Genomic DNA, 18427 nt, shown 5'->3' on the forward strand with positions numbered 1-18427 from the left:
CAACAAGTCGTGTGAACGTGTCACTGCCAAGAGAGCTCCAAAGAGTGACCAGTAGGGGAGAGTGAAGGGTGGCCCCACCAAAGCGTCCTCTTCCCCGTGGGAAAACTCATGCCAACACTGAGCTGTAGCTATAAAAACACTTTGCCATCACAGGACAAACAGTTACCCCGGGGACTCCAAATTCACGCAGGCGCACCCGCTTCCTGCCGAGAAACTGATAAGAGACCAGCCACCCCTACTCCGGATTAGGAGGACCTTGCAGCAGATGGTCTCAATCACAAATATTCTTAGTTTCTCCTTTCAAAAATAACTAGTAATTTTAGTTTATTCCTGATTGTTATTGTAATAAATTCTAAGACAGTGCTCTTTATTTATTGCAAGTAAACACGGCAGAAAAGATGACTGGATGCAATCTGGTTGTCCGAAGGATGCAGATCCAGCTTTGCAAAATATGTGGGACAAGTCCTTTATGTCTTCTAAAATAAAATTGCAAAACTAAACAGACAAGAAACCTCACATGCTTGAAAATAAAGCCTCAAATATCACACTCTTCAGCCCAATGTTGTATGCATCTCCATCTCCTATTGTCTGTACTTGTATTTCTATATGAAAGATTCTTGGTAGACATTCACCTCCAATTATAGAGAAAACTTCATATTAGAAGTGTTTATATATGTCTGTGTGTATAAAGATATATGTACATATACAAAGGTATATATACACACACCCCTAAATGTATATATACATATACATGAAGGGACCTATATACACATATATAAAACAGTATGCATATATATAAAGGTATACATGTATATATAACAGTATAGAGTAAAGGTAACAGTAAAGGTATACATGTATATATAACAGGTATATATAACAGTATAGAAACATATGTAAGCTACATATGCATACATATATGGAAAGACATTTACAAATGTGTGTATATACAAAGAATGCATATATACACATAAAATATATACTTATATAAGATATTTATACCTATATAAAGGTTGTATATAGATATATAAATATATTTATGAAGATATTTATACACATAAAGACATATACATATGCATATATAAAAGTGTACATATAAATGTACACATACATATATAAAAGCATATATACATAAAGGTATATATGTATATAGAGAGATATATATAAATAAAGGTATATAATTATATATGTATAAAAATATATATTTATATAACATAGACATAAAACATAAAAATGTATATAAAATGTTTATGTATGTAAAGATATATTAAAGACATATAAAGATACATTAAAAGATATACATATAGACCAGGTGCAGTGGCTCATGCCTGTAATCCCAGCACTTTGGGAGGCCGAGGCGGTTGAATCACGAGGTCAGGAGCTCAGGACCAGCCTAGCCAAAATGGTGAAACCTCGTCTCTACTAAAAATACAAAAGTTAGCCGGGTGTGCTAGCAGGCGCCTGTAATCCCAGCCATTCGGGAGGATGAGGCAGAGAGTCGCTCGAACCCAGGAGGCAGAGGTTGCAGTGAGCCGATATTGCACCACTACACTCCAGGCTCCAGCCTGGGTGACAGAGCGAGACTCCGAGTCAAAAAAAAAAAAATATATGTATATACATATATAAAGACATATACCTATATAAACATATATACACATGTATATATAAAGTGTGTGTGTATATATAACATATATAAAAGTATATACACATAAAGGTATATGTGTACATATATAAAGGTATTTATACACACATATAAAGAGATACACATATGTATATATAAAAGTGTATATATAAATATATACATACATAAATAAAAGCACATACACACAAAGGTATATATGTACATATATAAAGATATATATAAAGGCATATATGTAATTATATATGTTAAGATATATATTTATGTAACATACACATAAAATATAAAAATATATATAAAATGTATATGTATTTAAAGATATACATGAAGATACATTTTTAAAAGATATATTAAAAGATATACATATAAATACATATATATAAAAAGCATATATCTGCATATAAATATAAAGATATATATACACATATAAAACATGTACCTATGTAAAGATATATATAAGGATATATATAAAGTCAGGAATATACATATATAAAAGCATAGAAAGGTATCTACGTAGTGTATATATACAAAAGCATGTATATACACACATGAAAAAACCCGTATACCTACATATGTAAATGTATTTGTATATATTTAAAAGTATACATACACACAAATATAAAGATATATAAACCTTCATATACACACAAATGAAGATTGAGAAGCATGCAGCTATATAAAGGTGTGTCTGGACATATACAGCCACACTTACACTATACAAGTCAAAACAGAAATGACCACAGGTGTTTCAGTGGACCCTCCAGTTCTACCAGTTCATTTTGTTTCCATCCAGCCCACCAGCCTGGAGAGGTGGACAGATGCCCAGACCGCAAACCCCACTGATGCGGCCATGGGGCCTTCTCTGTCATCCCCTGCACCAGCCTATCGTCCACCCGTGACCAACTCTGCCCCAACCTCAGGCCTCTCATCCCCAATCTCAGGCCTCTCATCCCACCCTCTCTGCGCAAATACAATGTGTCCCGTCTGGAGAGGCTCGGCACCTACCTGCAGGCGGCCTGGGCCTGGGCGGGTAGCGTCCATCATCACGGTCCACATCATTGAAGTAACCTGTGGGGCAGAGCACATGGCATTGCTAACGCGACCTCTCTAAAGGTCCCCTTCACACCAGGTCCGCGTTGGGGGCACTGGGACAGGTTTTGGAGAAGAGCGTTCCGATGCCAACTGGCTCTTTCCAGGACGCCCACAGGCACCAGGAATTAAATTACCTTGTGGGCTGGCCGCCTGGCCTGCAAGGAGGCGTGTGCAGGGCCCAGAACGTTTGCAGCGTGGTCTCCTATTGCAGGTGTTTGCCCACCTTCCGCTCAAAGCCCTCCCAGAGCCAACCTTGAGCTGGGGTGAAGCTCAGGCTGTGGTGCCTGCCTGCTGCCTGGATCCCTCTCTCTCTCAGGGTGCCCCGGCTCCAAATCCCCTGCCCTTCCCTCCTTCCCTGGACGTTCTCCGCTGCCCCTGCCTCTGGGACCTCTGCGCGCCCCTTTCCCTCTGCTCCCTCCTGGCCGTCCTTCCTGGATGAGCCAACATCGCCTCTCACCATGTCCTCGTCCAGCTCTCCTTCTGCCCCGCCTCCCACCTAGGCCCGTCCCCTGCTCAGAATCCTCCAACATCATCTCATATCCTGCCTCTCCCTAGCCCTTAAGCAAGCCTGGAAGGAGACTCTGGGCTTTTCCTTCTCTGCTGACGGCTCCTCTCGTCCCATCAACCAGGCACCTCCCCCAGGCTTCTCCATCACCATAGGCACGCTCCTAACCCCACCCCTCACGTTGGCGGTGACCGATTTCCCAGGCAGAATTCCAGTTCCTCAGGTCCCCACAATCCACTCTCCTTTTCTCTTTCAAGTTTCTGCTCAACTATCTTGTCTGAAACCAGCACCATCCCCCTGTCTCTCTCTCGGCTCCCCAGGGCACAGCCACTACCCACCCCAATAGATTTGTTTCATCCATTCGTTCCTGCTCCTTATTGCCCTGACACATGAGATCTACCTGCTTCCTCCCAAAAAACAGAGGCACCTGCAAGACGGAGAAGATCCCAGAGCCCTGAGAATCCACCCTGAGAGAGCTTTCTCAATAACCCAAGGCTGCTTTGCAAGCCTCCTTGCCTAAGACGTCCTTTGCTACCCTGACAAAGTTCCCACTGCCGCGTTCACCTGCGCTTCTGCCCTCTGACGGTGTCTGTCATAGACTGAACTACTTCAGGCTCAAATGAGATCCAAGGAGACCTTCCTCTTATGGTTCCTGGACCCCGAATTAAGCCTTGGACTCTGCCTTTCCTCTCCAAGATTGGTCAACAGATAAGTAATTAGGTCTTTGGTCTTGGTCTATAAGAAATCCTTGCTAACGTGCACTATTGCCACTCTGCGGGTGGGAAACATGCTGATTGGGTTTATTAAGCATGTGAAATGCAAGCTGGGTGCAACCCAGAACTTTGGGAGGTGGAGGCGGGAGGACTGCTTGAGGCCAGGAGTTGGAGACCAGCCTGGGCAACATAGTGAGACCCCCCATCTCTACAAAAAATACAAAAAGTTATCTGGGCTTGGTGGTGTGCGCCTGTAGTCCCATCTGCCAGGAGTATCACTTGAGTCCAGGAATTGGAGGCTGCAGTGAGCTATGATCACACCACTGCATTCCAGCCTGAGTGACACAGAGAGACCCTGTTTCAAAAAAGAAAAAAAGTATAAAATACGAAAGGCAGAGTGGTTGTTCTGCTTTGCTGTAGCATGGACCGTTCCCTCAGCACAGACGCTCCAGAAATGTGGGACTGCCGGTAAGTGAGTGCCCTAATCTGATCCTGCAGTCGCATAGGTCTGTGGAGCTGAAGTGAGTCGCGTGCACAGAGGCTCTGGGGAGTTCAGGAGACATTGCACCTGACTTAAAAGGCTGTTTCCTAGGCTGGGCTCAGTGGCTCACATCTGTAATCCCAGCACTTTGAGAGGTCAAGGCAGGAGGGTCACTTAAGGCCAGGAGTTTGTGACCAGCCTGGGCAACAGAGGGAAACCCTGTCCCTACACACACAAAAAAAAGAAAAGAAAAGAAAGAAAAAGAAAAAATTAGCCAGGTGGGGTGCTGTGTGCCTGTAGTCCCAGCTGTTCAGGAGGCTGAAGTCAGAGGATTGCTTGAGCCCAGGAGGTGGAGGCTGCAGTGAGCCGTGATCCCGACACTGCATTTCAGCCTGGGCAACCAAGCAAGTCCCTGTCTCAAAAAATAATAAAAATGGGATGTTTCCTAAAACAGCTTTTTTATTTTTACTGTTTTTGAGATGGAGTCTCGTTCTGTCACCCAGGCTGAAGTGCAATGGCATGGTCCCGGCTCACTGCAACTCCAACTGAACTCCGTCTCCCGGGTTCAAGTGACTCTCCTGCCTCGAGCTCCCAAGGAGTTGTGGTTACAGGTTCCCGCCACCACTCCTGGCTCATTTTTGTATTTTAATGGAGATGGGGTTTCACCATGTTGGCCAGGCTGGTTTTGAACTCCTGACCTCAAGTAGTCTTCCCACTTCGGCCTCCCAAAGTGCTGGGATTACCCGAATGAGCCACCACGCCTGGTCTCTAAAACAGCTTTGAACAGGGAACCTCTGACATAAAGATCCTTTATTCATGTCTTGGTGGACGAATGCTATGAATCACAAGACCAGAGCCTTTTGAGGAGGAAGAGCTATTGTAGAGCTTTCCAGGAAATGGAGTTGAAGCTCTACACCCTGATGAAGGGATGTAGAGGTAAGTCTTTCATTCATGAATCCAGCTGTTTGCCTGTTGGGACTCAAGCATTAATGACTTAACTGACCTTCATCCAGGACTCATTGTGTGCCAGGCATAGCTTTCCGGACTGGGGAATGCAGCAGTGAATGAAAGGCAAAAATCCATGCCCATGTAGAGTTCTCATTCGAATTCAAAGGAATCAACTAAACACAATTGCATGGCGTTGCATGTAAGAACATATCAAGTAGTATGGAGTACAGGAATGCAGAGGAAGGAACCACCTCCTGAGGGAACACAGTCTAGGATAAAATGCTGTGGTTTTGGAGACTTGCAGGAGGTGAGTGAGTGGGCAAAAGTGTGTTAGTTTTTCTAGGGAAGAAACACAATTCTTCAGTTGCAAGACCCAAGGGAAATGGCACTGGGACATACCCAAAGCTTGTTTCCTTGGATTTCATGAAGAGTGCCTTGAACCCTAGGAATATGACAACATCCAAGCAACGTCCTGAAACAATCAGAATCAGGGGAACTCCCAACGGTTAAAGCAGGTAGAGAGAAGAGGACACCCAGTGTATCTTAGCTTCCCTGATCTGCACACATTTGCCCCAACAATGGAATCGCTGAGACTCTTCCAACTTTACAGACCAGCATCTCCTTCCTGAGTATCTCACGTTCACGAGACACAATTGCCAAGGTGGAGATGGGAAGCGCTGTAGGAACACAGGCAAAGTGGCCACAGATAACTCTTGCAGAGGGAAGAATAAGTGAGTAGAACACACACCAACAACATCAACAACAACAAAAAAAAAAACAAGAAAAAAATTGCCTTCCTCCATCATAACTTGAAACGTCTTAGTGTGCATGGTTTTTTCAGTCAATGTCATCAAAAAAATTTACATTTATTTACTAGATTACAACTAAATGTAATCCCCAGGTGCTGGTGGATATAGAAGAACTGAACTCCTCGCAAAACAATGTCTGTGCATTTCAAAAGCGACTGGTCTTTCACCATGGAGATGAGAATTTTTAAGTCATTAAATAATACTTGTATCCAACCACCCCCCCCCCTTTTTTTTGAGACAGAGTCTCACTCTATCACCTAGGCTGTAGTGCATTGGCACAATCTTGGCTCACAGCAACCTCCGCCTCCTGGGTTAAAGCGATTCTCCTGCCTCAGCCTCCCCAGTGGCTGGAATTACAGGCACGCATCACTCTGCCCAGATAATTTTGTATTTTTAGTAGAAACGGGTTCACCATGTTGGCCGCTGGTCTCGAACTCCTGACCTCAGGTGATCTGCCTGAGGAGACCTCGGCCTCCCAAAGTGCTGAGATTACAGGTGTGAAGCACTTCTTTTTTTTTTTTTTTTTTTTTCCTTTTGAGACGGAGTCTCACTGTGTCTCCACAGTGACACTTGGAGACACAAGTGTCTTGTGTCTTGCGGGTTCAAGCAATTCTCCTGCTTCATCCTCCTGAGTAGCTGGGATTACAGGCATGTGCCACCACGCCCGGTTAATTTTTGTATTTTTAGTAGAGACAGGGTTTCATCATATTGCTCAGGCTGGTGTCAAACTCTTGACCTCAAGTGATCCGCCCACCTCGGCTTCCCAAAGTGCTGGGATTACAGGCATGAGCCACTGTGCCTGGCCCCAGACACTTCTAAAGTGGATTTTAATACTGATTACCAGGCTGGGCCACAATAGCTGGTGCCTGTAATCCCAGCATTTTGAGAGGCTGAGGCAGAGGATTGCTTGAGGCCAGGAGTTCAAGAATAGCCTGAACAACACAGCAAGATCCTGTCTCTGCAAAAAATTTGAAAAATAGCCACACATGGTGGTGCACATCTGTTGTCCTAGCTACTTGAAAGTCTGAGGGAGGAAGATCACTTGAGCCCAGGAGTTCGAGGCTGTGATTACATCACTTCACTCTGGCCAGGGCAACAGAGCGAGACACTGTCTCCAAAATAAATAATAAAATAAAATAGTAAAATAAAGTAAAATAACATAGAATCAAATAAAATGGTAAAATAACATAGAATCAAACAAAATAATAAAATAAAAATAAATTTAAAAAATAAATTTAAAAATACTCATTACCTCCACTGTTGCCGGGATTGCCAGGCTGGGGTTGAGGATGTGGCTTTGGCCTTGGGTAGATATCTGTTGAAAAACAACAGGATGATTTCAGAAAAATAATGACATCTTTCAGGTAGATACCATCTATAAATAAGAATGCCAAAATACAGAAAAGATGTAACTGCCCATTGCTTTTATGGAGCTTATTCATCATGTAGACAATATTCATAATACCACCTCAGAGCTTACAATTTAAAAAAAAAAAAACTTTTATTTTTGTGCCCTAAACTTACACCACTGGTGCTTTCGCAAGAAGTCCAGGGCTCTCTGAAATGAACAGGGCAGAAAGTGTGTTGTTGACCTTTCCCTGTTTAGGGCTACTACAAATGCCAGCACCATTTACAGAAGTCAGTCACCAATATTAGGATAAAACATCTGACCTTTTGATAGTGTATTGTATTTCCATCTTGCTTGAGTTACACCCTTTCATTTGAATTTGTTTTGTTGTTGTTTTGAGACAGGGTGTTGGTCTGTTGCCCAGGCTGGAGTGCAGCGGTACAATCACAGCGCCCTACAGCCTCGGCTTCCTGGGCTCAGGCAATCCTCCCATCTCAGCTGCCCATGCAGCTCAGACGACAGGTGCACACCACCACAGTTGGCTAATTTTTAAAATTTGTGTAGAGACAGGGGCTTGCTATGTTGCCCAGGTTGGTCTCAAGCTCCTGGCCTCAAGCAATCGTCCTGTCTTGCCTTCCCAAAGAGCTGGAATCATCATAGGCATGAGCCACACTGAGCCTGGCTACATTTGAATTTCTTAAAACTTTTTGCAGTGACTTTTGCATGTTCCTGAAGTTTACCATGAGTTTTCTGCCCTAGGACCTTTTTTTTTTTTTTTTTTTTAAGACGAAGTTTCACTCTTATCGCCCAGACTGGAGTGCACTGGCGCGATCTCAGCTTACTGCAACCTCTGCCTCCTGGGTTCAAATGATTCTCCTGCCTCAGCCTCCCGAGTAGCTAGGATTACAGGTGTGTGCCACCACGCCTGGCCAATTTTTGTATTTTTAGTAGAGATGGAATTTCACTATGTTGGCCAGGCTGGTCTTGAACTTCTGACCTCAGGTGATCTGCCCACCTCGGACTCCCAAAGTGCTGGGATTACAGGCATGAGCCCCCACTCCCAGCCTTGCCCCAGGACTTTTGCAGGTGACATTCCTTCTGTCATGGCCCCTCCTGTTTCCTGTCCATCACTTTACACACTCCCTAAATATTGGAAGAATCCATTTGTCACCTGGAAAAGCATTAGCTCATCCCTCCTGTCTCAGCTTAAGTGTCCTTTGATCCTATTCAAGCAGCTGAAATGAAATCATCAGTGCAAGCTCTTTGCACAACATGAGTCTGTATCTCCAACACCTTTTTGTCACTTGGCTGGAAACTTTATTTTCTGTACCCATTTTATATTCCTGGTACCTGGCACTGCCAGTACCTGGCAAGTGCTTATCCACATTGGCTCAAGAGTGAAACTACTTTAATTCACAAAAAAGACAAGGATGTTGTTCTCAAAGTCCTTCAGAACAGGCATCTCAGAACACTGGAAATCTGGGCTGAGAATGACTAGTTTTTCACTTCTCAGAATAGTCTCTCTCTCGTTCCCCCTCTCTCTCTCTCGGGACAGGGTGCTGCTCTGCTGCTCAGGCTGGAGTGCAGTGGTCAATCATAGCTCACTGCAGCCTCCACCTCCTGGGCTCAAGTGATCCTCCTGCCTCAGCCTCCTGAGTATAGCTAGGACTACAGGTATGGACCACCATGCCCTGCCTAGACTCTCTCTCTCTTTTTTTTTTTTTTTTTTTTGAGACAGAATCTTGCTCTGTTGCCCAGGCTGGAGTGAAACTGCGTGACCTCGGCTCCCTGCGACCTCAGCTCCCTGCAACCTCCGCCTCCTGGGTTCAAGTGATTCTCTGGCCTCAGCCTCTCAAATAGCTGGGATTACGGGTATGCACCACCATGCCCAGCTAGTTTTTGTATTTTTAGTAGAGACAGGGTTTCACCATGTTGGCCAGGCTCGTCTTGAAATCCTGACTTCAGGTGATCCACCCACATCGGCCTCTGAAAGGGCTGGGATTACAGGCATGAGCTACCACACCCGACCTAGACTCTCTTTTGAGGTCTCTAAAATGACACAACTGTGGGGGATTATGGAAACTTGGGGGCCAGAGGAGTGGGGACTGGACACAAGAGAGCTTTGGTTTCCAGGCCGGAAGGCACTGCCTGGAGCTCACAAGCTGCATATCGGTGGCTTGGTTCAGGAAGTGTCTGGATGCCTCCCTGTGAGGTCAGTCCTCCCTCAGAACGCCATCCTCTGTGAGCTTCCCCCCTCGTTCACACACACAACCTCCAACTGCATGGATTCCTGGGCGTACTCCTGAGGCCTCTCTCCTGGGCTTGGAGACGCCATCTTCTCCCTGTGTCCCCACAGGGTCATCCCCCTATGTGTGTGTGTGTCCTTATCTCCTCCTCTTATGAGGTGTCTTAGTCCATCTCAGGCTGCTATCACAGAATACCATAGACTGGGTGGCTTATAAACAACAGACATTGATTCTCCCACAGTCCTGGAGACTGGGAGTCTGAGATCCAGGTGTGGGCTAGGCTGGTTCCTCCTAAGGCCTTTCTCCTGGGCTTGTAGATGCCATCTTCTCCCTGTGTCCTCATATAATCTTTCCTCTGTGTGTGTCTGCGTCCTCATCTCCTCTTCTTATGAGGTGTCTTAGTCCATTTCAGGCTGCTATCACAGAATACCATAGACTGGGTGGCTTATGAACAACAGACATTGATTCTCCCACAGTCCTGGAGGCTGGACGTCTGAGATCAAGGTGTGGGCTGGGCTGGTTCCTCCTGAGGCCTTTCTCCTGGGCTTGTAGACGCCGTCTTCTCCCTGTGTCCTCACATAATCTTTCCTCTGTGTGTGTCTATGTCCTCATCTCCTCTTATTAGGATACTAGTCCTATTGGATCAGGACCCACCTTAGTGACCTCATTTTACCTTAATCTCCTTCTTAAAGGCCCCATCTCCAAAGGCAGTCACATTCTGAGGAAACTGGGGGTTAGGACTTCATCCTATGAATTTGCAGGGAGACATAATCCATCCCATAACAGCTTGCCTCAGACAGAATCCGTGCCTGTCTTGTTACTTTCAAGACAACATGGGGCCGAGCGTGGTGACTCACGCCTGGAATCCCAGCAACTTGGGAGGCCAAGGCGGGCAGATCACCTGAGGTCAGGAGTTTGAGACCAGCCTGGCCAACATGGTAAAACCCCGTCTCTACTAAAAATACAAAAATTAGCTGGGCGTGGTGTTGCACACCTGTAATCCCAGTTACTTGGGAGGCTGAGGCAGGAAAATCGCTTGAACCTAGGAGGCGGAGGTTGCAGTGAGCCGAGATCGTGCCATCCTGCTATTGCACTCCAGCCTGAGCAATAGAGTGAGACTCTGTCTGAGAAAAAAAAAAAAAAAAAAAAAAAAAAAAAAACATGGATAGGAGCTGCTGGGGTCAGAGAAAAGAATTGGTGAAGTGACGCTGACATCTCTCAAAGGGACAAGCACAGACATGAGAAGCAGAGTCAACAGTTGGCCTGAGAAATGCCACAGGAGCTCATGGAAGCCAAGAAGAATGTGCTGCATTTCAAAGGGCACAGAGAGAATCTTGGGTTCCTCTAGATCAAATACTAAGGGAAAGAGACCACTGAGCTCCAAGCATGACTGGAGTCATCCTGAGAAAGCTGGCTGATGTGTGGTAAATACTTATAAATCCTCAGCCACCTATCAAGTCAATGGAGGGAGAATGAGAAAGAGAACTTGGAAAGGCCTAGGACATTCCATCTCTGGGGTCTTCCCAATGTTGCCCATCAACAATTGCCTTCGTTGTCTGAGAGACTGTTCCAGAACACCCCATCTTGGAGGGATGTTACACATTGTTTTCTAGGGCTCTTCTTCTTTCTCAAGATACACATTGGGGAATCTAGGCTAGCCTGGGCTCATTTGGGCTAGCCTGGGCAAGAACACTGGTTAAGGGGAATTTCTGCTCATGAACCACAGTATCCATAATTAAGTTCCAACCAGCTTCATTTTTCCTCTTCCTTTGGTGCGTACGTTAAATTTGCTCATTTCCTGTGTCAAATACTCCATGTTCTCATGTTCAATTGTGAAAGGAAAATAAATCTTGGGACCCCAAAATCATTAAGCCAAGGGAAAAGTCAAGCTGGAAAAAAAAAGTCAGACCTGCCTCCCATTTTCTTTCTAAATAAGATAGCTATAAAAAATTTTTTTTAAGTTTTTTAAAAGCTACATACTGTCCTCACAATCTGAGGAAAGTAAACTGTTTTGTTTACCCTACAACAGTTCTGAGGAATTTCAGCCTGGCAATGTACACTGATAGCCCATCTTCCCGGGTGTGGGACAGAAAGTCATCCCTCTGCTCCCCGGAGACACATGCATGTCTGATTGCTTCCTCTGCCCTATTGTTGGTGTAAAAATGCAGATTCACTGGGCCAGATTGAGGCCCAGTGAACTGTTCCTTTGCCCCGTCTCACATGTAAATTGAGTTTTCAGTGAAAGGCCCATCAAGGACTTAGAAGAATGCAACTAGTTGTCTCTTATCTTCCTCTGACCTGGAAGCCCCTGCTTCCAGTTGTCCCGCATTTCCAGATCAAACCAATGTACTTCTTACACACATTGATATCTCATGTCTCCCTAAAACATGTAAAACCAAGCTGTGTCCTGATGACTTTGAGCACTTGTCATCAGGACCTCCTGAGGCTGTGTCACGGGCATGTCCTTAACCTTGGCAAAATAAACTTTGTAAATTGATTGAGACCTGTCTCAGATATTTTGGATCCACACAGTATTAATTAATAATTCAGGACTGCCATGTTAAAGGCATCAACATGGCTGGGTTTAAGCACAACATGAAAAACCAAAGTTGGAAAGAAAGCCTCCTCTTTGTCGGGCAAGCATCAGGAGATTGAGGCTTGAGTCATGGGGGTCACCTCCCCAGCCTGAGCCTCTCTTCCCCTCCTGTTGGGGTTCATGAGTCACTTTGCTGTGGGAGGAGCTGAGTGTTCACACTCTGAAGATGGCCCGTCTTAAAGGATCTCGCATTTTAAGTTTTTTCTTTCTTTCTTTCTTTCTTTCTTTTTCTTTTTGAGACGGAGTCTCGCTCAGTTACCCAGTCTGGAGTGCAGTGGCGCCATCTCGGCTTGCTACAACCTCTGCTTCCCAGATTCAAGTGATTCTCATGCCTCAGCCTCCCGAGTTGCTAGAACTACAGGCCACGACTAATTTTTGTATTTTTAGTAGAGATGGGGTTTCACCATGTTGGCCAGGCTGGTTTTGAACTCCTGACCTCAGGTGACCCACCAACCTCAGTCTACCAAAGTACTGGGATTACAGACGTGGCCCATCATGCCCAGCAGCGCATTTTAAGTCCTGATGAATTCTCTGGGAGGGAAGCCCACAGCAGTCTGTTTAACCGGGTGTTTCCCAAGTATGTTTCAGCAAGAAACACGTTCCCTGTGGAATTCCCATGAGTACCTTGCAACATTGCCATGATCTGTGGGACAATGGTTTTCCAAAGACTAGGAGGAAATAGTGGGAGAAAAAGGTGGGTGGTGTTTGGGATTTTCATCATGAAAGGGGGAAAAAAGAAAGATAGCTGGCTAATGCAGTTAAGGGTGAGGTGGTATTTTTTGTTTCTGAGACAGAGTCTCATTCTGTTGCCCAGGCCGGAGTGCAGTGGTGCAATCTTGGCTCACTGTAACCTCCCTCTCCTGGGTTCAAGCGATTCTCGTGCCTTAGCCTCCCAAGTAGCTGGGATTATAGGCGCATGCTACCATGCCCAGCTAATTTTTGTATTTTTGGTAGAGACAGGGTTTTGTCATGTGGGCAAGGCTGTTCTCGAACTCCTGACTTCAGGTGATCCACCCTCCTCAGCCTCCCAAAGTGCTGGGAATCCAGGCGTGAGCCACCGCGCCCGGCCTGAGGTGTTGTTTTTCAAGTGGGTATCATCTCCCTTGGGTCTTGGTCTCTATTTTTAATGACTCCTTGTAAGAGGAGATAATTTCTGTCCATCTGAATGTGCTGTGTCTGCAATGAATGGACACGCTGTTAAGCTGGGAAAGTATAAAGCCAGAACAAGCTACCAGGAAGCTTCCAGAACCCCTCTTGATTTAGCCAGCCTCACGCTGCTCTGCCTGGCAAACATTTAGATTTTTAAGGTTGTTGAACTGCTGATAACTTTAATGGCCAGAATCTATCTTTTCCTTTCTTCGTTTCCCTTTCTTTTCTCTTCCTCTTTCTCTCTCCCTACCACCCACTCTTCTGTCTCTCGTTCACTCTGTTTCTTTTTTTGAATTGCATATTTTTCAGTGAGTGTAATAAATCTGTGGAAAAAACTGTCTGCCAAATGTTAGAAAAAACGGAGAAACCAACTCTAAAATACATAAAGTGCACGGCACACGTGGGGTTTTGTGAATGGTTAAGCCAAAGGTATTTGGAGCACTGAACACAAGTGAGAAAAAGGACTTGTCTCGCAGCCTGATATGCTTTCTGTGATGATAATGCAAAGTGTTCTATGAGTATAAAACCGCCTTTGCGAAAATTATGACTGAGGAAATGAGGACAGTGAAAGAGGTCAGACCTAACCAGCTCCATCTTGCTTCTAACCTTTAAGCTGTCCTTGCTCTTTCCTGGGTGTAGGCCAAACTAGCCTTTGGAAGGAATTTAGTTCATGGTTTCACTCTGAAACAAAATTGATAATACCCCTTTCCCAAAAAGGCCCCCTGCTTGCCTGGGAACCAGTCTGCCTTTGCAGGACTAACAAATTAGCTACAAGATTAGAAATGACAGTTTAGGGCTCATGCAGCCTCTGGCTGCGAGAGTCTGAACCTCCCCAAGTTTCTCCCGGGGGTAACGTCACTATTGTGATGTTAAACCTAAGGTCAGTGCTTGAGATATTTTTGCAGCCCCCGCACTGGATGGATCAGCTGGTCCCATCCAGCCCCATAATCTGGCTCAACCAGGCCTGCCATCCACCCAGGAACAGAAAACAGCAAGAAAACTTCACTTCAACCCCCTATGGTTCCCTCTCCAACCTGACCAATCAGCCCTCCCCGCTTCCCAAGCCCCTAGCCGCCAACTTATCCTTAACAACTCTGCTCCCCAGATGTTCCGGAGACTGAATTGAGTCGTAATAAAACTCTGGTCTCCCTTAGAGCCTGCTCTGCATGAATGACTCTTTCTCCATTGCAATTCCCCTATCTTGATAAATCAGCTCTGTCTAGGCAGCCAACAAAGTGAACCAATTGGGTGGTTACAAGTACATCTTAGTGGTTTCCAGATGTCAAAGCAAAGGGAAAATGAGATTGTTTCTGTCCATTGGACTTTCTTGCTCCCCCCAGTGAGGAAGGAAAGTACATTCCCAGTAAGGGAACTATTACACACATATTTCAAATGCAACCACGCTAAACCTGCTAGTAAATAAAACGGCAAACATCATCAAACCAGACTGAGGAAGAGTTTCAGGCCTGCGGATTCTTACTTCCACCGCTGTTGGGATTCTCGGGCTGTGGGTAGGAAGGTGGTTTCGGCTTTGGGTAGATATCTGTGGAGAAAACAACATTGCACTGTTAGAAGAGAAAATTGTCCTTCCCTTAGGAGCAGCCTGCGGAAACAAGCACCTCAGCGTGACTGTCCACCTTGCAGTTTGTTCTCATTTGCTGCCCACGGTGTGTTTATAGATTGCCATTGTCTGCTTAAAAATCACTTTGTAGATAGAAAGCCTTGAATCCTGAAACTTAAAAAAATAAAAAAAAAAAAAAAAGAGGTGTCCGTTTTGTTACTAGAATTCGTTTCCATGGCAAGAAGCCAGGGTAGCTGTCTGCCATGACGGAGCAAGCCATACAAAAAAGAAATCTAAGAATTGTCGTGGAATACATTACTGACAGTCCAGCGCCTGTGATGAAGGTAACACCAAACCTTCTGTTCCCGGACCAAACTGGGCTGCTATTTCTCACGGCCCAATAATGAAACACAAGTGAGCTGGGCAGGAAGCGAGTTTTTATTTCTGCAACCTGTTACAGGGAGAAGCCCTGGCAAGCATCACCAGACTAACTCAAAATTACAGTTTTCCGGAGCTTCTATATCTTCCAAGCTATGTGGATATACGTGTGTGCATTTATCTAAAGATATAAGTGATTAACTTCTTCTCATCTATCACTAAGGTGTGAGTCCTGAGGACCTTCCTCTGGAGCCTCAGTAAACTGACTTCATCGAAGTGGGTCCAGGTGCTGCGGTGATTACCCTTATCTTGTCTCCTGCTAAGTCACGGAGGTTTGGGGCGTTCCTTCAAAGCCCCAATAAGCTTGTTTGTGGAGGTCTGGGGAGTTTCTGCAGACCCCCAGTAAAACTTGTTTAATCCTAAATGGGTCCTGTTAAGAATTTCTTCATTATTTTGTCATCCTTTAAGGCCCAGGGAAGGCCTGGGAAAAACTCTTGGTGGGCTTTTGTTACCTTCCAGCCTTTGTATAAGGGCGCTGGCTTTTAATATTTAACCAGTCAGTCAATACTGAAACAGGTGTTGTGGGGGCCTGTGTTAGTGAGACCTGGCCTGCCACACTTCCACTTCTCAGTTTCCAAGTGCTTTCACTCACACACTGTGAAAGGAACATAAATCTTGGGGCCCCCAAGTCACTAAGCTAAAGGGAAAAGTCTAGCTGGGAACTGCTTAGGGCCGACCTGCCTCCCATTCTATTCAAAGTCACCCCTCTGCTCACTGAGGCCACTGCGTATCTGATCGCCTCCTTTGGAAAGGCTCATCAGAAACTCAAAAGAAGGCAACTGTTTGTCTCTCACCTGTTCGTGACCTGGAAACCCCCTCCCTGATTCCAGTCTTCCTGCCTTTGCTTCAAGTTGTTCCATCTTTCCAGACTGAACCAATATACTTCTTTTTTTTTTTTTTTTTTTTTTGAGACGGAGTCTCGCTCTGTCGCCCAGGCTGGAGTGCAGTGGCGTTATCTTGGCTCACTGCAACCTCTGTCACCCGGGTTCATGCCTTTCTCCTGCCTCAGCCTCCTGAGTGCCTGGGACTACAGGTGCCTGCCACCATGCCCGGCTAATTTTTTTTGTATTTTTAGTAGTGACGGGATTTCACCGTGTTAGCCAGGATGGTCTCGATCTCCCGACCTCGTGATCCTCCCGCCTCAGCCTCCCAAAGTGCTAGGATTACAGGCATGGGCCACCGCGCCCTGCCTCTAGGTGATTTTTTTAAACCACTTTTACTACAGGCTGGGCATAATGGCTCATGCCTATAATCCCAGCACTTTGGGAGGCTGAGGCATGAGGATCACTTGAGGCCAGGAATTTGAGACCAGCCTGCACAACATAGCGAGAACTTATCTCTACAAAAAATATAAATAAATAAGCAATAACTGGGTATGACGATGCATGCTTATCATCCAAGCTACTTGGGAGGCTGAGGTGGGAGGATCACTTGAGCCAAGGAGTTCGAGGCTGCAGTGAGTCATGATCATGTCACTGCACTCCAGCCTGCGCAACAGAGCAAGATCCCACCTCTAAAAGAAAAAAAACTTTATTACACAAGTGCGTGTGTGTGTGCGTTCATAATCAAGCTATAGTTTTCTTTGGTGCATGTTAAAATGGACATCAGTGTTGTCTTCCTTTGGTTACCTTTCCTCTGCCTGTCTTTTAAACTGCTTGTGATATTTTTGAGAGGTATTCCTACTGGTGCTAGAGACCCACTTCATTCGTATCAGCAGCACCATCGCCCCTGTCCCACAATGATGTCACTGGTGAGCATTTCATGTTCTTTCTTCTCTTATGAACAATGGGGCCACCAGCTTTCCCAGCTTTCCCCCATGCCCACGTGGTTGTGCTGTTGCTGTGTGTGCACCGCAAGCAGAATCAGAAGGGAGATATGCTCATATTCGGATGTCCCTGAAGGTCTCTTCAGGACTTTGACAGGGTTATAATCCCACCAGCGATTGGTCAGCTCTTGGGCTGTCTCAAATCGCCATTGCCACACCTTTAATTGACCTTTTTTTTTTTTTGAAATGGAGTTTTGCTCTGTTGCTCAGGCTGGAGTGCAATGACATGATCTCGGCTCACTGCAACCTCCGCCTCCTGGGTCCAAGCGATTCTCCTGCCTCAGCCTCCTGAGCAGCTGGGACTACAAGCCCCTGCCACCACACCCAGCTAACTTTTGTATTTTTGGTAGAGACGCGGTTTCACCATATTGGCCAGTCTGGTCTCAAACTCCTGACCTTGTGATCCACCCACCTCGGCCTCTCAGAGTGCTGAGATTACATGCGTGAGCCACCTTGCCTAGCCTAATTGACTTTTTTTTTTTTTTTTTTTTTTTTTTAGAAAATAAAAGCCCAATTGTTTAAATTGATTTAAATTTAAACAGTGGCTTAAATTGACTTTCAATGACTATGTGTGACCCTGAGCATTTCTTACACACATCAGCTGGTCAACTGTGTAATTCCCTCTTCTTTGAATTTTTCTTTTCAGCAAATGCAATGATCATATCCCTCTTCTTTTAGTCGCCTTATAGTCTCTCTCCTCCATTTTCTTTTTCTTTTCTTTTCTTTTTCTTTTTTTTTTTTTTTTTTTTTGCTATCCGTCTGTTTTGGTAGGAGCTATCTATACACAGTTTGTGCTCTGTAACCAGAATTTCTGCATCTATAGATCCAACTAGTCTTGTATTGAAAATATTTCGACCGGGCGCAGTGGCTCACGCCTGTAATCCCAGCACTTTGGGAGGCCGAGGCGGGCGGATCAGGAGGTCAGGAGATCCAGACCATCCTGGCTAACACAGTGAAAACCTGTCTCTACTAAAACTACAAAAAAAAAATTAGCCAGGCGTGGTGGGGGGCGCCTGTAGTCCCAGTTACTTGGGAGTCTGAGCCAGGGGAATGGCATGAACCCAGGAGGCGGAGGTTGCA

The 18427-nt window shown here is 45.4% G+C and overlaps 1 protein-coding gene across 2 annotated transcripts in view; it reads right to left on the reverse strand.

Moving 5' to 3' along the window:
- The window catches only part of LOC105478067 (Xg glycoprotein (Xg blood group)), a 67062-nt gene that overhangs the window by 18987 nt on the left and 29648 nt on the right, over positions 1-18427 (reverse strand). The window contains exons 4-6 of one of the 2 annotated variants that reach the window (XM_011735036.3): positions 15004-15066; positions 7437-7499; positions 2642-2704 (exon numbers count right to left, since the gene is read on the reverse strand). In XM_011735036.3, the coding sequence (XP_011733338.2) occupies positions 2642-2704; positions 7437-7499; positions 15004-15066 (189 nt within the window). Of the gene's footprint in view, positions 1-2641; positions 2705-7433; positions 7500-15003; positions 15067-18427 lie in introns of both variants that reach the window. The other variant, XM_011735035.3, reaches the window with a different exon arrangement.

The sequence above is a fragment of the Macaca nemestrina genome, chromosome X (assembly GCF_043159975.1).
Source record: "Macaca nemestrina isolate mMacNem1 chromosome X, mMacNem.hap1, whole genome shotgun sequence".
NCBI lineage: Eukaryota > Metazoa > Chordata > Mammalia > Primates > Cercopithecidae > Macaca > Macaca nemestrina.